This window comes from Mustelus asterias, chromosome 23 (genome assembly GCF_964213995.1).
Source record: "Mustelus asterias chromosome 23, sMusAst1.hap1.1, whole genome shotgun sequence".
In the NCBI taxonomy this organism is placed as follows: Eukaryota; Metazoa; Chordata; class Chondrichthyes; order Carcharhiniformes; family Triakidae; genus Mustelus; species Mustelus asterias.
In genome coordinates, this window is record NC_135823.1 from 36,838,676 (window position 1) to 36,858,888 (window position 20,213).

Sequence of the window (20,213 nt, forward strand, 5' to 3'; positions counted from 1 at the left end):
TTTTAAACGAGATATATATTAAATAGTGTGTAATAGTGTCTCTGCTATTTCTTCCCTAAATGTGGTGCAATCCATCCAGACCAGGGATTTTACACTGAGCTTTGATTCATTTATATAACACTGTTTTATTTAAAATGTGGTTATATGACTTCTAATCATAATTTCCAATGCTGTATCATGTTTTCTTAATCCAACTCACTGGTTAAATAAAATTAAGATGTTATTTCTTCCATTTTGCTATCCCTGCCTTGGTTTCATTCTAACTGCCCCTTAACCTGAAACATTTCTCAGATTGTCTGTAGAATATTTTACTACTTTGTTTAATGTTCGTTAATAGTTTATTAGTTCCTATTCACCTTCTTTCCTACTCACTTTCTACTCTCCCAGGTCTTGTTCTCCTCGGCTGTCCACGTACAGTGTTATCCCCTTTCCTTATCCTCATTTTTCCCTTATATGTTTAGTCAGCCATAGTTTCTTATTACTGTCTAGGCGACAGAATATATTTTTTCCTGGGTTCTGCTGAACACCATTTTAAATGTTTCCCAGTAATGTTTTACATCATAATTCACCATTGAACTGAAATACCTAAACTCCCATGGTGAAATTTGAACTCACATTCTGTGAAGAATTAAACCAGATCTCTAGATTGTGAATCCAGTAATGTAACTACGAAGTTACCCTAACCACTCTTCTTCTTACTTCAACCCCACCATGTAAAATAGAGTTTTCTATTCCATCTCATTTTTTCGACAGTAGTTCAAATGCAAAATTCTCACTGACCTCCCTGTGCAGCAATTCGGGAGTTACTCACTATTACTAATTAATTCACCTCATCTTCTATTTATTATTTTTAATCTCTGCTATAGTCTTCCGGATTTTAGGTCTTCATCTCACACAACTAAAAAGTGAAATTAATTTGGATAGCTGATGGAGTAAGTGGCACAGTTGTTACGAGTGTGTAGACAATAGTTTAATACCTAGCACTCAGTTGACAGTGTCATTTAGAGGCCATGGTAACAGTTAACATTAAAGAGACATCTACTACAGTTGGTGGGATTGCCCATTAGGATGGGATAGACATAGATAATTGGAACCAGAGTAAGAAGAGGATTTAATTCTACACTCAGCCCATTCCATAACCAGTGACAACATCACTGGGAGCCGGAAGAAATTATTTCCAAACTTAATAACAAAAAAGTCCATATCTTCATAAATCCATTTTGCCCCAAGTTTCCTCATTAGTGCTTTCAGCTCATCCCATGTGATGCTTTGAAAACAAAAACAATTCAACTGATGGAAGTTGTAAAGACAAGGTTGCTTAAGATATAGACTATACAATTACATTAAGCCATTGAATGCATTGACATACTGTACCATCTTCCATCCCCACACAAGCTCAAAGTTCAAATGGATTGTTAAGATGGTGGGACAGGGGAGAGGGATGTGGATGGTATCTGGTACATAGAAAGAAAAAAGGATAATGGGAAACAAGTGGAGAGAGAATCAAATTGGGGAGCTCCTTTTATCTTTCAAAAAAAGCAGATAGACAGGAAATCTCAAATCAGGTCAATGCTTGGCAACTCCCAGTCCAGAAACAGGTGGCACACTTAAAATTATCAATACACAAGCACTGCCACAATCTATTTTAAATTATGTAGTCCAAGGTGGTTAAGTGCCTGATCAGTCTATTATGTGTTTGCAATTGTATCACACAACAGAAATGGCAAGAAAAGAACTGGCATTAAAAAATCTGCCTTCCCTTTGCAATATAATGCAAAATAAGATGTTGGTACTGGTCTATCATTTCTCTTGAATAAAAAAATCTGCTGTAAAGGATATGGCTTGGATAAAACAAGCAGAATATATACAGTAACTCAAAATTAGGAGATCTGAATATTTTAATATATATTTTTGGGACAGGCAGCAGTGGAAAAAAAATGCACCCATGGAAATGGAAATCTCATTTTAAAAGGCAAATTATTACTCAGAACTAATTAATTCTTGCCACCTTACTACCTGCTAATGAAAAATGGTACAAATCGCACTTCAAATGTCAGTAACCTCGAAAGTGGGTAATATGATGTACAAAATGCATTTTGAGAGTCTAAACTGACATGGGCCTCTAGACAATGGACAGCCAAAATAAAAGTTTTCAATTTTACCAGCATACCTCTTACTAAATATCAAGCTCCGTTCACAAAACTATCTATTTGACCAACAGATACATGGAAGTGATCACAATGCATTGACAATATGGAGCACAGATAAAACTCCCAAAACTATTAACTGAAACCCAAGGTGTATTCTAAACCAATTGTTATTTTTCTTTTTAGTGACTCGATATAATTTCTGAACAGTGGTTTCATTCAGCATTTGGCTTTTTCCTTGGTTGGCTCTATCTTGACACAGAATAATATCCAGGTCAGTTAAATAAATTGTGATTTAATCATCAAACACAGAGTTTACCAAGTAACAATTTACAATTCAGAACAACAAACGTTAATTGTATTTCTCAGTCGCTTTTAGTTTGCTCAATTCAAGCTGATTCTTTTTCCTCCCAACACCTCATTGGAGAGGAGAAAGAAAATAACTGGGCCCAGTGTTCTGAGAGATGAGTGAGGCTTATGGGTGTACAAGAAATAAAGTTTGAAATTAGAAATTATAGAGAAAATATATTTCAAAAATCCAGCAACAGGCTGTATGAATAACTCTTGGAGGCAGGGAACTTTCCGAACCATTTTATTCCCATATGAAAATTTTCAAATTGAGCTTCCCTGCTAGGCTATTCCAGGTGATGAGACGAAGACATACTAGAAAGATTTCAAACTAACTTATTGGCTGGGCATATTGCTCTGCTCTACAAATATTCATGCACAAATTTGAAATTCTAAATGACTGATTGCCACGCATGTATGGAAACTCATACTCCATCTTATTTATAACAGACTACTAAAATGGCCCAGAAGGCAATAGATTTCATTGCAGGATCCCAAATTAAAAGAAAATTTCAAAAAAAATTTAACAGGACAACTTATTTTCTTTTATTAAAGAAAAGGGGTAGGGTACAAGGAACAAAAATAGCCTCCTTGACTTTGCTTATCCTTCAGCGTTGAGATTCAAACCAGTGTTTGTAATTGTAGACGTCTTGTTAAATCTTCTATTGCTTAGGGGAAACATGACAGCACCCCAAGTTCTCGCTCCCCTTTCAAAACAAAATTACCATCTCACACCTTTATTCCGCTTGACCCTTCGATTCACTGCCTTCAATGCTAGATATCTGTTCCCTTATCTAGTTCACTTATTTGTATCCTTTTTCCTACACAATAAAGCACCAATGTAATATTTTACTTTAAAATATATCAATAAAAGCTGCTTTTTTGATAAATGGTTCAAGATTTATTTAGGAGGTGCCTCAATTGTCTAAGTTCAGAAGTCATAATGGTTTAAACTTCAAAGGTTCCTTATCAAACAGATTCCTAATATCAGTCATTGTTTATCTCAGAATGTCATAAATTGAATGCTAATGTTTAAACCTGTGGGTTAGTGAAAAATGTTTATAAGCACCTTTTACAACTTTTAAGTGTTTTGGGATATCCTGAGATCAAATTAAAGATTGCTATAAGGATTTGAACTAAATGCATTCATCAATAAAGGAAATTTACTTCAATGTTGCATGTCATTTTAAAAGACCTTTGATAAGATGTCACATTAGTGGCTTGTTGATAAAATTAGAGAATATGGCAATCAAGGGAGTGTCACAGTATAAATGGAAAACTGATTGTGGGACAAAAAATGTTTAAAGGCCTTGTCAGATTTGAGAGAAGTAAACAGCGGCAGCCCCAGAGATCATCACCGACAGCATCACAGTTCTTAATAAATAATCTGAACTTGAATATAGAGGCACAACATCAACATATGCAAATAACACAAAAATAAGGAGTTTCATCAACTGTGAAAAGAACTGCATGTAACTACAGGAGGTTATAGACAAAGTACACTCTGCCAGGTGAAATGCAATGGAGAGAAATGAGGTCGCACAGGAGAAAAAACTGAAACACACCGACAATAGTTAGTAAAGCTTATAAAATGAGCAGAGAGATTTAGCATACACACATCTTTGCAACTTATATTAAATGCAGAAAAACACAAGAGCCCAGGTGTTACAGCAGCAATGAAAATGAAATTGTCAGCATTCGCTATCATTATTCCACTGAAACTGACAGTAACTTCTGGAGTCCACACACAATGACAATGTGGAAATCCAGAAGCCGCTGTCAGTGATTCCATGTTTTCCCAGGGTGCGCTGTTGAGACTGCAATGGAAGTAAACTAAATTGGTGAGAACTTCCACTCTTACACTTAGTTCCACTGACATTGTAAAAATCCTTGAAAGTTTCTTAAATGACGTACTAACTTCATAATTACTGGGAAACACCCTCACTGGCTCTGAAAAGCTAATTTCATCCGTAGAAATCAGTAATGTTAAAAAGGTCCACACTTTTAATTTAGGAAAAACATTATATCTATTCCATTCATTATTTTTCTACCTGAAATTTTAAATTAAAAGTGAAGGATATCAAATATTTCTAGCTTATTGGTTTGCAGTATGTGAAATGTGACTGTTTGCTGACATTAATCGTTACTCCTCCATGCCAATACGTTCTTTTGACTTGGCACCAGTTAAACAATGTTGGGAAAGGAGAAAACCACACCACGGAAATTTCCTAGATCTCTTTCTTCAAGGCATGTGGCCTTGCTTAGTCACGGGCTACAAAATTTGGGCACAGAATCAAAAGAAATCTATCAGGATAACTGATCTAAAATTTGGTCAAAGAGGTCAAAGGGTGAGGGAGTTGGAACAGTATTGCAGGAGGGGAGAGAGAGAACATAAGGCACTGGAGGAACATGAGCCAATGTAGATTTCCAAAGACTGGGAAAGAGAGAAAGCTGGACACTGCATGATAGGATATAGGTAGCAATGTTTTATGAGCAGGTTTTCAGGAAGTGGAAGATTAGATGCCAGCCATAGAAATATTGGAATGATTGAGCTTAGAACTGATAAATGTATGAAAGAAAGTTTCAACTGCAGACAGAAAATGTTAGAGGTAGAGGTACGTAATCTTTGCGATGGAAAGGACATGGATCAGAAACAAATCTCAGACATAAATTGGATACCAAAGTTGCCTACAGTCTGTTTCAGCTTGAACACGTGGACAGAAAGTGGAGGGTGCAATGTGGGGGAGGAGTTAGGTGAATAAAGCCACTGCCAAAAGGATGCAAAATGCATAGTTGGGTGAAAATTAAACTCTGGGAAGACGAAAATGTAAAAGTGCAACAAGTTGTGGCTCAGCCCAGACTGAATGTTGGACAAGTATCTTGACAGTAAATGTAAAGTTGCCATAGTCCCAGATGACCATAGGCTGCTCTCCACTTTGAGTGGGGTGGAGTTGACTGGTGGTGATTTAACCTGAGGGTCACCACACTTCAGGTGAGGGGAAAGGTTGAGAAGGCGGGGCCTCCATGAAGAACCTCAGCTGGTATGGGAATTGAACCCACGCTATTGGCATTGCTGCACATTACAAATCAGCCATCCAACCAACTGAGCTAACCGACCACCTGCATCTTGACAGTAGATGCAGTGGAGGGTTAAGAGAGATTCTGCATAGTTGAAACCAAATGTGATCGATACATGTGGTCGATGTGGGAAAGTAAAAGGGAGAATTAGCTTGCAGAGACAGCCAAAAGTTGATGAAGCGATTTAAGAGGCCTCTGGTTTCATGATTAAAAATATACAGCACAGAAGCAATTAAGTAATGCTTAGCCTACAACAATCATTTGTTTGTCTTTAGTTACAATATCATTTTCAGTTTTGGGCACTTGGCTTCAGGAAGGATGTCAATACCAAGGCAAAGGTGCAGTAAAAAATTCATTGCTGTTTGGGATGAGAAGATTAGGTTAAGAGCAGAGATCATAGAAATTGGGATTTTACATTGGAACAAGGATGTTAAAAGCAGTGTTCAAAATGATATAATGTTTTGATAAAATAAACTAACAATTTCAACAAGACAATGAATTGATAGAACAGATTTATCAACGGGTGAAGGGAGAGCTAGAAGTTTATCTTGTGACAGCAGTGTTGGTAGCAAACTTGATAAGAACATATGAATAGGAGAAGGATTAGGTCATTCAGCCGCACAGGCATGCTCCGCAATTCAGTAAGGTGGTGGAACTGAATCCAGCCTCAAGTCCACTACCTCCCATAATCATGGACTCCCTTGTAGATGAAAACTCTGCTGAAGCCAGCTTTGAATATATTTAATGACTCAGCCTCCACTACTCTGCGGTAGAAAATTCCAACGGGCAAATGACCAAGAGATGAAATTTCTTATCTCCATATTAAATGGAAGACCCCTTATGTTTCAACTGTGCCACTTAGTTCTCAATCCCCCCACTGTTTGCAGGATGTAGGTGGTGCTGGCTAGACCAGAGTTTGCTGCCCTTCCCTAATTGCCCTCAAAAAGGTGATGGTGAACTGCTGTTAAGGAGTTCCAAGATTTTGATCCAGTGAGTGGAGAGAGATATAGTTCCAAGTCAGGATGGTGCATGCATGGAGGGGAACCTGCAAGTGGAGGCGTTTCCATATATCCACGATACTTGCCCTTTGAGGTGATATGAGGTTGTAGGTTTGGAGGGTATCAAAGGAACTTTGGCAAGTTGCTGCACATGTCTTTGGTCCTGCGTGCCAATCAGGCAAGCTGCTTTGTCCTGGATATTGTTGAGTTTCTTGAGTGTTGTTGGAGCACCCACTATCAGAAGGACATGATTGCACTGAAGAGGGTGCAGAGGAGATTCACCAGGATATTGCCTGGGATGGAAAGTTTCAGCTATGAGGAGAGACTGGATAGGCTGGGTTTGTTTTCCCTGGAGCAGAGAAGGCTGAGGGGGATCTGATAAAGGTAAACAAAATTATGAGAGGCATAAATAGGGTAGATCGTAAGAATATTTTCCCCATGGCAGAGGTGTCTAAAACCAGAGGGCATAGGTTTAAGGTGAGGAGGGGATTAGAGAAAAATTCTCTTCACCCCGAGGGTGGTGGGAAAATGGAACATGCTGCTTGAGGGGGTGGTGGACACAGGTACTCACGCAGCATTTAAGAAGCATCGAGAGGAGCACTTAAATCACCAAGGAATTGGAGGCTTTGGTACATGGATTAGCATAGATTGGTACTTGATGGTCGGCATAGACGCAGTGGGCCCAAGGGCCTGTTTCTGTGCTGTATGACTATGACACTCATCCAAGCAAGTGGAGAGTATTCCATCACACTCCAGACTTGCGCCTTGTAGATGGGGGAGAGGTTTTACTGTGTCAGGAAGTGAGTTATCCACCACAAAATTCCCAGCCTCTGACCTGCCTTTGTAGCCACAGTATTTGGCTGGTCCAGGTCAGTTTCTGGTCAATGCTAATTCACCCCAAGGATGTTGATTGTAGGGGATTCAGCAATGGTAATGCCATTGAATGTCATGGGGAGATAGTTATAACGTGGCACAAAAGTTTTTTTGCCACCTGTCAGCCCAAGCCTGAATATTTTCCAGGTCTTGTTGCACATGGGCATGGACTGCTTCAGTACCTGAGGAGTCACAAATGGTACGGAGTATAGTGTAATCGTCTACAAACATCCCCACATCTGATCTTATGATGGAGGGAAGGTCATTCACTGATAGCAGCTGAATATGGTTAGGCGCCAACGAACACATACACCTTCCTTTCTGCTAGGTATGACTCCAACCAGTGGAGTTTTCTTACCCAATTTCCATAGACTTTACTAGGTTTCCATGATGCCACACTTGATCAAATGTCAAGGACAGTCACTCTCACCTCAGGAGCTCAGTTCTTTTGTTCACAGACCAGGACTGTAGTGAGGTCAGGCGCTGAATAGCCCTGGCCGAAAGCAAACTGCATCAGTAAACAGGTTATGGCCGCTTGATAGCATTGTTGATTATATCTTAATCAATTTGCTGATGGTTGAGAATAGACAGATGGGGCATAATTGGTCAGGTTGGATTTGCCCCGCTTTTTGTGGATGGGAGATATCGGGACAATTTTCCACATTGTGGGCAGTTGTCAGTGTTATTGCTGTACTGAAACAACTTGGCTAGAGGTATGGTTAGCTCTGAAGCACAAGTCTTCAGTACTATTGCTGGAATGTTGTCAGGGCCCAGAGATTTTGCAGTATCCAGTTACTTCAGGTATTGTGGTATTTATCAAATTCACTGGAGATGGACATCTGTAATGCTGGGAACCCCAGGAAGAGGCCAAGATTAATTAACCACTCAGCACTTCTAGCTGAAGATAACTACAAATGCTTCAGCCTTGTCTTTTGCACTGATGGACTGGCCCCGCCATCATTGAGGATGGGGACATTTGTGCAGCCTCCTCCTCCATGTAGTTGTTTAATTGCCCACCACTATTCATGACAAGATGTGGCAGGACTGCAAAGTTTAGATCTGATTCATTATTTATGAGATCATTTAGCAATTCTATTACATCCTGTTTGGCATACAGGTGGTTGTGTGTTGTAGTTTCACCGGGTTGACACTTCATTTTTAGATATGCCTCATGCTGTTCCTGCCACATCCTCCTGTACTCTTCATTGAACCAGGATTGATCCACTACCTTTTATGGTAGAGTGAGGGATATGATGGGCCACGAGATTTCAGATTGTGGTTGAATGTAATTCTGCAGGTGGCCCACATAGACACAGGAATGCCCAATTTTGAATTGCTCGATCTGTTTGAAATCCATCCCATTTAGTATGGTGCTAGTGCCACAAAATACAATGAAGGGCATCCTCAATGTTAAGATGGGATTTTGCCTCCACAGTGCAGTGGTCACGCCAACCAATACTGTCATGGACAGTTGTATTTGTGACAGCTAGAGTGGTATATGTTTCAATAAGATCACCTCTCATTCTTTTAAACTCCAATTAGTACAGGCCCAACCTGCTCAACCCTTCCTCACTAGACAACTCCTTCATCCCAGGAGTCAGCCAGATTCATCACTCCAGATCATGAATATAGATTCCAAATAGGTGACGCCTCAGCACTGATCCGTAAGGCACCCCATAAGTGTGATTTGCAAACCTGAGCATTACTTAGCCCCAACACCATCTTGGGTAGTAACCTTTTATATAATACCCTTTTGAATATCTTTTGTAAATCCAAATACACAACAGGTTCCCTTTTATCCACTCTGTTTGTTACATCCTCAAAGTACTGTAATAAATTTGTCAAATTTTAAAACCACACTGACCTTCCTGATTGATCTTCTAAATGTCCTGCTACTGCGTCCTTAGTAATGTTCTCTAGTATATTCCCAATGACAAATGTTAGGCCAACTGGCCTACAGTTTCTTGCTTTCTGTTTCCCTACTTTCTTGAATAGGGGTGTTGAGAATAGTGGACAGAGGTGTTTTGTTTTCAAAGCATGAGGAAATGGGAGTGGAGGTGATGAGACACTGCTCTTAAGGGTTGCAATGGGCTGGATTGTCAATCTCTGTGCTATAAAGTTCTATGATTCTGGGACAGGAATTTAGCAATCATTCCAGGTTCAAAGACTGAAAACAAAAACTCAATCCTTGTCACAAAAGCAAGCATATCAACACAATGAATAAGCCACATCACAAGTAATTTTATAACCCACAGAACTGCGAAAATGTTTATATTTATTAAAATAGTACCACTAAAGATTGCACAGAATATTTATAAAACTGTTTTATCCAAATCCCTAAGGCTCACTTTTCACTATCCAAAACGTAATAAATTCTCTTTTTTTATACCCATACTTAATATGCACCAGTCCATCTCACCTAAAGTATTTACATTTGGCAATTTGGGTTCAGCAATGGGAAACCAACAGCCTGAGACCCAATCATGTTTACAACAGCAGAACCATGTACCAATGAGCCCACATTTTAATGTGTCTATAGTGTTGGCTGGCTACATTTGCACTATGAAATGCAACTGATGGAGAGTCTGATGGAAGTCATCAACCTGAAACAGATGCTACCTGGCCTGTAGAATATTCCAGCATTTTAGACAAAGGAAGACCAGGTCTCCCTCCATACAAGTTATCATATTCATATCAGGATACATTGTTTTACAATGTCATTAAATCAGGACCTCATAAATTTGTTCTAATGGTTCACTCATAGCACCAAAAGAAATCTATGAAGTTGGATATTTCAACCTGTAACTTTTGCTTGTTTTTTTAAAAAATGCAGTCACTTTTTATAGCAGCAAGTAGAATTCACAATGTTATGGACTGAAGACAAAACTTAATTCACCACTATTGAAATTTACAGATTTATTTTATATGCTTCAAATCCTGATCAGTTTTAAAATAAAATAACCAATATGGGTCGAATGGCCTCTTTCTGTACTGTAGGGTTTCTATGTTTCTATGATTATATTACCAAGTGTCAGAGGAATATAGGTCTTTTTACTACTTCTGTTTCATTACCACCAATAAAAAAAAGAATGGCGAATGTACAAAGTGCTCATATTGTATCTACCTAAACTATGGATAAACACACAATTGCAAACTCTGCCCTTCCAAAATTGAATTGTGTCTGCAATGAAAAGGGATTAAATCTGCAATAAACATTTTGAGGTGTCTAAAGTAGGATGAGGCACTCGTAGTTTGTCACAAATGATGTTAACAACAGAAGAAACTTGATATCATATTTTGGTACTATTCAAACTAATTGAATTATATTGGTTTAAGTGTGATTTCCCAATAGTGCATTCAAACCAGCACACTAACCAGTGACAACACAGTTTACGTTGCTCGTTTGACACCAGAATAAGACTACTTAATGGAGAGGATCAGAATTAACAACAGGCTTTCAGGTTAAGACGACATTGCTTTGCCTCAATCAATTTATCAAAAATAAAGAGCTGTCGAATGGCAGATCAGGAATGCAAGGAAAACTTTTGTTTGGGAGGGGGCGGGGGAAATCGGGTAGCAGAATTTCCGCACCAGTTACTACACGTTTTGAAATAAGCTAGTTACTTACCAGTTTTATTAGAATTACCTGAAATACACAAATCTGCCAAATGATTGGACACGACATGACAGAAGGTTAGGGCAGCTATACTGAGCTGGGGCAGCCCGTCCTGAGGACACAGGGTAGGCAGCTAATGGTGGGAAAATAAGTGTCCCCATCCAGTTTGTCAGTATAACCCTTGCCACTTGTATATTAATACATAAATATTTTCAAAAAGCAACTTAACTTCCTTCACAATTTACATTAAAACATTGAGGAATAAACATAAAAATAGTTGACTATAAACGAACTGTCACTCTACCCATCAGATCCTGGCGCTCTTTATTGGCTGCTGGCAAGCAAAAGAAAGCAATAGCATAAGCACTTTCTGAAAAAAAGGAGGCAAAGAAAAACAACTTTTACAAGGAGATACCCACCACCGCTCCAACGAACGCCATCTTAAATCTGAGGGCGACGATAAAGCTCGAGCAACCAGCTCAGTCTCGCGGCGTTTTGGCGACGGTGGAATTGGCGCTGTGTCAGTTGGGGGGGAGGCGGGGCGGGGCGGGGTCAAGGCGCCGTGATTGACAGGCGGCGCATGTCACTTCCTCAGCGTCATCACGCTCTCGCGGTGATTGTGACGCAGGCGCCCGTGCCCCTGTGTGTGGGAAACCCCTGGCGTTATTGCGTTGGAGACGCCATTGTTGTGGCCGGGAGGTGGTGTCGGTTTGAAATCGTGGGACTTGCCGTCAATGTGTGCTGCCCGTGTGTGACAGTAAAAGTACTTGAATGGCGATTTATTTATTTTTTTTAAAAAAGTATTGGCTATGAATGAGGTGTAGTGAGTGAGAGGTAGGGCCGCTTGCAGCGAGAAGATGTGTCTGAGAAGCGTTGCGGGGCCTATCGATTGGAGCTGAGCCTAGGAACCAGCCGCCAGGAAGCCGGCCTGTCTTGTGTGCGGTCTCTTCGGAGTGCGGACTCTTGCGTTCCCGCATCACACACCCAGTTCCCAAATCCTCCCACCCACACTCCTCTCTTCTTTCCTACTTGCCCCCTCAGTCTTTTGGACAATAGACCATGGATCCCACTTGTTCCTGACAAATACTTGCCGAGAGAAAAAAAAAGGAGGCGCACCTCTGGTGATACTAGGGTCTCGTGTGCGTTATGTGCATTTTTCCTCTTTTACTTTACCATTAATGCCAGTGACTTTTTTCGTTTTTAAAAAAAAATCCCGTCCCAATCTTACTTAAAAAGGAGACGATACTTAAGAAATGCTCCTGAAGACAGTGTCTGTGGGCGAGAAACTAATCTAGGCACAGTCGTTGCAACAGGATTTTCCGAATGAAGGAAACCAAGACTCAAACGTGGATCCGATTCTCTTAGATTAAAAAAAAACTGCGCCGAGAACTACTGCATTGCGGCTTTGTAATAAAAAGGAAGAGGGAAAATAAACTGAATATTTTTGAACTCTTTACCTTGGGAAATAAATCCTTTGGACTTCGTACAATTTCTTGGACATTTAAACTATACCATTGACTTTTGAACTATCCGGTTTATTAGTGAGTAAAACCGCTAGTATTTAATTTTGTGCAATGTGCAGTTGAAAGCGAGCCCGTTATTTCCTGACTTTACGTCCAGTATAGTGTTTTTTTTATAAATTGCTTTAATACAACAAAGTCTAAAATACTTGAATTTCAGATATTAAATTGTGAAAAAGAGGATTTTTTTGTTTTTGTGTTTTGCAGTGGTAAAAGGGTAAAACTTTTTTGTGGGTAAGGCTTGTCCCATTAAAAAAAAACAAAATGTCGTGTGTACATTACAAATTTTCTTCTAAACTGAACTATGACACGGTCACTTTCGATGGGCTTCATATTTCTTTGAGTGATCTAAAGAAAACCATCATGGCCAGAGAGAAGTTGAAGGCGGCAGACTGCGATTTACAGATCACCAACGCACAGACTAAGGAAGGTAAGTTGGCCACAGTGACATATTTCTATTTAAATACTGTTTATCAATCTGTCCTTTGTTTCATGTTGCCTCTAACTCGTATGTTACGGTAGACAAGATGGCGCACGTTTGCTGGATTTGTCCGATTTCGTAAGGACATGTTTGCACGTTGGGTCGCAGCAAACCGAGCTTATTAAATGTGTTTTTGGCGTTACGATATAACTTTTCATAATAATGGTTTCAACCTTCAGTGCAACTTAATACCCATTTATTAAAAAATCACCATCAGACACCATCTGCTTTTTCCCTGTGCTTTTCCGCAAGATAAGTGCTTATCTTTCCCTTTGTCACTGATAAATTGCCCTCCCGTCTCCAGGAGCACATCATGAACTTAAATAACCCGTGCAAGAACTCCAAATCTCCCAACTAATGTTTCTTAGAGGTCATTTAGCCTTTGCTGCGTCGTCTCGAAGAGTGCCCTTCAGGCGATGACGGTCTGAAGCAATGTGGTGCGCATGATGACAGTAGTAATTGGCAAAAAAATTAATGTTCGTGGCTGTCGAACCTGGCTTGAATCCTTATGAAAGCATTGGTTTTAAAAACCGATTGCAATGTAAATTGATTTTAAGTTTACGTATTGTCTACCATTGTATTCTTAAATACTCGGTTTTGAATCAATGATTTTTAAAAACAAGTATTTAAGAATACAATAACTTCAGAGTTTTCAAACGTCATGTGAGGGCTCATCTGTCATGTATTTTTCCTAATTAGTAGGGTTGATCTATTGGAGTGGCTATCCTCTGAACAGAATGAAAATTCTATAATGTTGAAGGGAGAATTAGTCAACTGTTGTTGATCTAAGTCTAAATCTACTGCCATTTTATTGTAAGTTCATGTCAATTAAGTTGTGGAATGTAGATGCTTGAACTTTGAATCTAATTAGAGTAGTATTTTCAGCATTTCAGTAGCTTAGGCTGTCATATAGGAATCACATCCCAATGAGCATGGTGCAATTTCTTCCTTGACCTGTCCTAAAAAGAGGGCAGTATTTGACATTTCCTAACAGTCCATGTGGGTGTACCTACGCCACATGGACTGCAACGGTTCAAGACGGCAGCTTACCACCACCACCTTGAGAGCGATTAGGGGCGGACAAATGCTGACCTAGCCAGCGATGCCCATTCTCATTAAGCTTCCTCCAATATGTCACACTTGTTGTCCAGCTAATTGAGATTGCTGTTGTCTGGTTCCACTATTACCAGTGCAGTTGTAGCTAGAGAATGATTTGCAATAACTTCTCATGCTTCCATACAGTTGTGTGGAGTTCCATGGGAACTATTTTCAGCTTATTACTTGCACCTAGCACCTTTCACAACCTCAGGACATACAAAACTGCTTTACAGGCAATGAAATACTCCCTTGTGGTACGTCATGTAATCATTAAATCATAACACACTGTTCAATTCCATGTGTTTGTTGAAAAAATCCAGCTCTAACTCACCAGTTCTTCATTTGAAGACTTTATTGACTGGTTGGGCTGCTTGTCTGACACCCAGTCCTGGGTGAGCTGAAATTTCTCCCTGCTACATGTTGGGAAGATCAAAGCTATTGTGTTTAGCCATTGCCACACACTATACTCCTTACCACTGATTTCATCTGCCTTCCCGGTCTGCATATTACACAGTAGCAAGTTGTTCACAACCATGATGTCTTTCTGTAACTGAATTACACAGTTCTGTTGGTTGGTCAGCCTCCTATATCTCTCGCCCTCGACTTTGTCCTTCTCCAAAGTTCACCAAGTTCCATTCACCACCACCACCAATCACTAACGAACAATAATTTCCAGTCCTGTAAATTTTTGGTTTCAAAAATTCTGATCTTATTGTTGGAATCTCTCAATGGGTTCTTCCAAACTTAGAATCTTCAAAGAACTGCACACTCTAATGCATCCCACGTTTTACTCGCCCACCATTGATCATGCTGTCAAGGCCCTCTTAATTCCCTTGCTACACCTTTCCATCTCTTGTCATCGAAATTCCTTAAACTCGTGTCTTTTACCAAGCTCTTTGTCACCTGTCCTAGTGTTTCCTTTCACAATGTCAGTTTTTACCTGCCTGCACTGCTGTGAAGTTCCTTGGGATGTTTTACTGCGTTAATGGTGTTCTATAAATGTGGCATAGTGGTTAGCACTGCTGTCTCACAGCGCCGGGACCCAGGTTCAATTCCAGGTTTGGGTCACTCTTGTACATTCTCCTAGTCTCTGTGTGGGTTTCCTCTGGGTGCTCCAGTTTCCTCCCACAGGCCGAAAGAAGTGCTGGTTGGCCATGCTAAATTCTCTGTGTACCCGAACAGGCGCTGGAGTATGGCAACTGGGGGATTTTCATAGTAACATCATTGCAGTGTTCATGTAAACCTATTTGTGACACTAATAAATAAACTTAAACTTTGATCTGTCAGTCGTCATACAATGATCTCAATTTTTTGTGTTTCTCCAATATTATTTAAGATGTCTTGTTTCAATGGATGCTGGAACAAGAAAATTAAATGGCTTGCATGTGTCTTCACTAATGTTGATCAAATGCAGTAAGCTATGATGCAGTACGTTGGACCAGCTAGATATTTGTGGATAATTTCAAGACTTTGGTCTTTGAGTCTTTGCCCAATGTTGATCTCTTGTGATCTGTGCTGATTGCGTTTCCCGTCATAAAAAAGGCTGAGTTGAAGAATATTTCAAGAAATGCGTACACCATTGTTTAATTATTCAATTTGAATTGGAGAAAAAATAGTAATTATTGGAGGTATTTTATGATCTTGAGTTCCTTATATTTAGGACTCCATTCAGTGGCATGTATGGTTGTTCCAGTTTGATGTGATGGATATGTGACGTGAAATTCGACTGGAGCTTGCTTATATTTTTACAGGTTATAAATAAGGATGGCATTTTAATGCTACTTTGTCAAATAGCATTTTTTGGCTCCACAGAAGTTTATTTGCCTCTTGGCAAACCTGATGGTTATCAAACAGCATTTAACACTGAGCCACAGAAAGAGGTATTAAGGCAGGTCACCAAATCCTTGGTCAAAGACATTGGTTATTAAGAAGCATCTTAAAGGAAGAATGGAAGGAAGTGAGATTTGGAGTGGGAATTTGTGAACTTTGGGTCATAGCAACTGAAGGCAGGGCAGCTAATGGGAGTATTTAAAACCGAGTTGTTCAAGAGGCTAGAATTGAAGGAGTGCAGATATTTCAACAGGGGTAAGAGATTACATAGATGGGGGGAAATCCATGGAGGGCTTTGTAAACTAAGATGAGAATTTTAAAATTGGGCATTGTTTAACCAAAGACACTGGATGAATGAGGATGGATTATGGTACTTGGTGTGAGTTAAAACAAGAGCAGCATAGCTTTAGATGAGTTCCTGGAATGAAAAGAGAAATGGGAGTAGGTAATTTGGCTCCTGCTCCACCAGTCAACAAGATCATAGCTAATTTGATTGTGGCCTTAATTCCACTTTTTTTGCCTGCCCCTGTAAACTTTGTCTCACAGAAATCTCCCGTTTAACTCTGGCTTGAATATATTCAATGACATAGGCATGGATTTGAGAGGCGACATTATGTTGAAGGATTTTTGCAGAGGCACAGGAGATTGGAAATGGGACAATAGTTTGCATTGTTGGGTGGGAAATCAATGGGTTTTTTTTTGAGGGTGCGATGACAGCAGATTTGAAGAGAGCAAAACAGTACCCAAGGAGTGAGACAAGTTAATAATATCTGTTAACATGATGACCAGAGTGGGACATTAGGTGGTCAACAATTGAGTGGGAATAGGGTTGAGGTAGCAGGAGGACAAGATGAGCTTCGACAGGTAATTGGAGGGGGATGGGGGGGGGGGGGGGGGAGAAAATAAAAGAAAGTAGCAAAAGAGTAAGTTTAGGGCCTTGAGGCAGGCAGAAGTCTTAGATGGAGTTTGACAAGGAGGGCAGAGGTACCAAATTTGATCCCAATCTTAGTAACCAAGTCCATGATCTCCTTGCACATTGGAGGTGAACATGGACGGGGTGGAAAGAGGGGCTGAAGACAGTTTGCTGAGGGCTGGCTTTGCTTTTCAAGATGGTCCTGGAATAGTGAGCTCTTTTGGCAGTTGATAAAATGGCCTGATAATGTTTTATATTGTCCAGCAAGATCTGGAGATGGATAGCTGAACTGCTTGTCTTATTGGTTTCAGTCTGCATCCCTTGGACTTGAAGTAAAGATGAGGGGTGTACCATGTGGAGGGACCAGTGTTCAAGATATTAATGGTTTAAATTAAATATGGTGAATGGAGGGTCATGAATCAGGTGAGACTTCTTTTACCAGGGGCCAGGTTGGTGGGAACGGGTTGTGGGAGGGGAGGAATATAAGTGATCGGAAATAGTCTTGTCTGATTCACACAATGGTAGGAACAAAGCCTCTTGAGATGGAACGGTCACGAGGATGGTTGTGAATATGGGTTGGCAGTTTCTATGAAGGGAGAGACTAGAGGATAGGAAACTGAACTCTGAGGTGAGACAGTATGTTGAGATGGAATTTGAAATCACCAAGTATGTGAAACCCCTTGTTGCAGAGGCTGAGGGGAAAAAGCAGTGAAGATATTTTGGTGAAAATTTATAATGTGCATCATGCAGAAGTATAGACTTGGTTTCCATGGAAGTCCAAATTTGAGGAGAAAAGACAGTGCTCACTAAGGAAAACGAGCCAGAGATGGGCAGTGGTAGTTTAATCTAGCAATTAACTTGTAGTTGGGGTTAAAATGCACTCAATTTTAGGGCCAGGGAAGCTTAAAAAGTGGAAGAGATGAGATTGGGGAGAAGAAGCACAAGGGTGGGGAGCTGACCAAGCAGGAGCCATTTTAGATCACCAAAAAATTAATCTTGAGAAGGAACGACTAGTCTAAATCTCTGTTGCTCTGATCTGGCAACAAAGTTGACAAGCACTCATCTATATCTTGCAAAGTTCTCTGACAGAACAGCTATTACATTTTAATTGAGTATTCTTATTCACCTTTTGTAGCAAAATGTTTTCCAGCAGTTTTTAACTAAATATTAAATGATAAAAGCATTCTAGTTCTTGGTAAATCAGAACTTATGTTTATTGTGTGTCATCAGGAATAATCATATAGTAAGTTGTGGATATTAGCCAATTTAACAGAGATTTATTTGGCCTGTGGGCTCATAAAAATCTTAAAATGAAATTATCCCAGAGTTGTAGTTATGTCATTGGACTTGTAGTCCATGTACCTTAAATAATATTCCAGTGAATCAGCAGTTTGAACATTTAAGTTCAGTTTGCAAAATTAAAGTGTAAAACGCTTCTGTCAGTAAAAGTACCATGCAATTTAAATTTAGCATGATATAAATAAATGTAACTTCAGATGATTGATTTGTGAAAAGTACAATTTTAAAAACTGAAACTTCAGTTATGTCAATATTATCCTATTCGTGTCGTGAGGGATTCGGATGCCTTCGTTGCCATATGGTTTTGATTGCTAAATGTTATGTTAAACTGAATATTATACAATAGGAAAGTCACTGTTTATGGTTAAATATTTTTTTTAATCATTCAAGTTTTATTATAGTCATTTGACAGCTACCTTTTTCATACATTTCACGGTAAGACATATCAGCCAAATAGAGTTGGGGGGAAAATCGTGCTGTGATGCTCAATGCATATGTTATGAAACTTTGCCCCATTGACAGGGCAAGTGTTATATTCCACGGTCCCCTGTTGTGCATGCATACAAGGTTTCCATGATCACATGATTCTGCAATTTTTAAAATGGCAATCTGAGTTCAGCGGAGTAATGAAATGAGCTCCTTCTACAAATGATAGAACTAATATTAAAAAGGAAAGCTGCTGATGTGGTAATTTTAGACCGTAGATCTTCTGTATGCATAGGAATCCTTTCGTGTTGAAATCTACTGTCTTAAGATGTGTTACACTACTCAAATCCTCTATTGCTTTGGACTCATTCTAGATTAATCAGCACTGCACTTTTATCAATAGAACTTTCTAGTAAATTGCTTTGGGTTTTTCTCCGCAGAAGTACCTAAATTGGCAAGCTCTTTAGCTTAAGAACAAATAAATCCAGTCCATGGATTGAGATTATTTGGTGATTTAGTGAACTTATTTTATGAAATAAGTTCTGTTTCTCTCGCTGTTACTGCAACCATTTTACAAATTGTTGGACAAAAGGGATATTTTACTGTTTTTGATAATCTCCCAGCACGTTAGTGAAAGTACAGTGATGCTCTCCTCCAAAAGCCATTCCTAGAAAGAAACCAATGTCTGATCCCTTTGCTTTTGGATTATTAAAGCAATTAAATGAAATAATTATGTATTCTGCAGTTTCAGGAGAATGAAAGTTCTTTGTAATCTGACACCAGTAGAATAATGGTTTCCTTAATTCTTTACAGAATATACGGATGATAATGCTTTAATCCCCAAGAATTCATCAGTTATTATAAAAAGAATTCCTATTGGAGGTGTGAAATCTGCAGGCAAAACATTTGTCATGTAAGTAGTTGCAATTTTATCATGCAAAATATGCATGTTGACGGGTAGCATCGTTAGAGCTTGAGAATGATTGATGTATTTCAGAGCTGAACACCCTGCTGCTAATTGCTAAAATGCAGTTCAATCTTATTCTTCAGTGGATGCTTGAGAAATGCACTTCCACATTTAAATTGCCAGTCATAGGTTATGTAATTGTTATAGTGGAAGAGGACTTAACTGGACAATGCACTCTGCAGTCCTTTTGTTCTTCATTTTTAGATGCGAATGACAGCAGATAAGATTTTCGTGTGTTTTATGGCCAACAGTGCAATGCAGTTTATGGCCGACGATGCATTGCAGTATCTTAGTTCTGTAATGTATTATTATATCAAATATTTTGAATGTGTGCGCACCTATGATATCGTGTTGGAGGAAACAACAGGCTGTCCAATGACTGCAATAACAAAGGATGGTGATTGGTTGTTTCAATGCAATTGCAAAATGCATAAAAATATAGGAAGGTAATTGATGTACTGCATTTCAGAATTCTTTTGTAAAGTTCAGGGATGGCGTGCCTTGTGTGACTGAAGAAACTGAGGTTTGGTCCTGGAAGAGACAAGAATGGACTCTCATTGCACTGTTGTCCATTATGTTCACCACCTTTCTCATTACTGTAAGCCAAACAAACTTAGCT

The 20,213-nt window shown here is 39.4% G+C and overlaps 2 protein-coding genes across 6 annotated transcripts in view; one reads left to right on the forward strand and one right to left on the reverse strand.

Annotated features, from left to right (window-relative positions):
* Positions 1 to 11,585, reverse strand: part of LOC144510644 (putative helicase with zinc finger domain) — a 359,659-nt gene extending 348,074 nt beyond the window's left edge. The window contains exon 1 of the mRNA XM_078240298.1: positions 11,480 to 11,585. The gene's annotated coding sequence lies outside the window, so the exon portion shown is untranslated. The remainder of the gene's footprint in view (positions 1 to 11,479) is intronic.
* A 123-nt stretch (positions 11,586 to 11,708) lies between these two features.
* Positions 11,709 to 20,213, forward strand: part of LOC144510647 (E3 ubiquitin-protein ligase RBBP6-like) — a 28,424-nt gene continuing 19,919 nt past the window's right edge. For 2 of the 5 annotated variants that reach the window (XM_078240302.1, XM_078240305.1), the window contains exons 1-3: positions 11,709 to 11,823; positions 12,788 to 13,010; positions 19,441 to 19,540. In XM_078240302.1, coding sequence (XP_078096428.1) covers positions 12,845 to 13,010; positions 19,441 to 19,540 — 266 coding nt within the window. In that variant the 5' untranslated portion in view covers positions 11,709 to 11,823; positions 12,788 to 12,844. Of the gene's footprint in view, positions 13,011 to 19,440; positions 19,541 to 20,213 lie in introns of all 5 variants that reach the window. The other 3 variants (XM_078240303.1, XM_078240301.1, XM_078240300.1) reach the window with 3 other exon arrangements.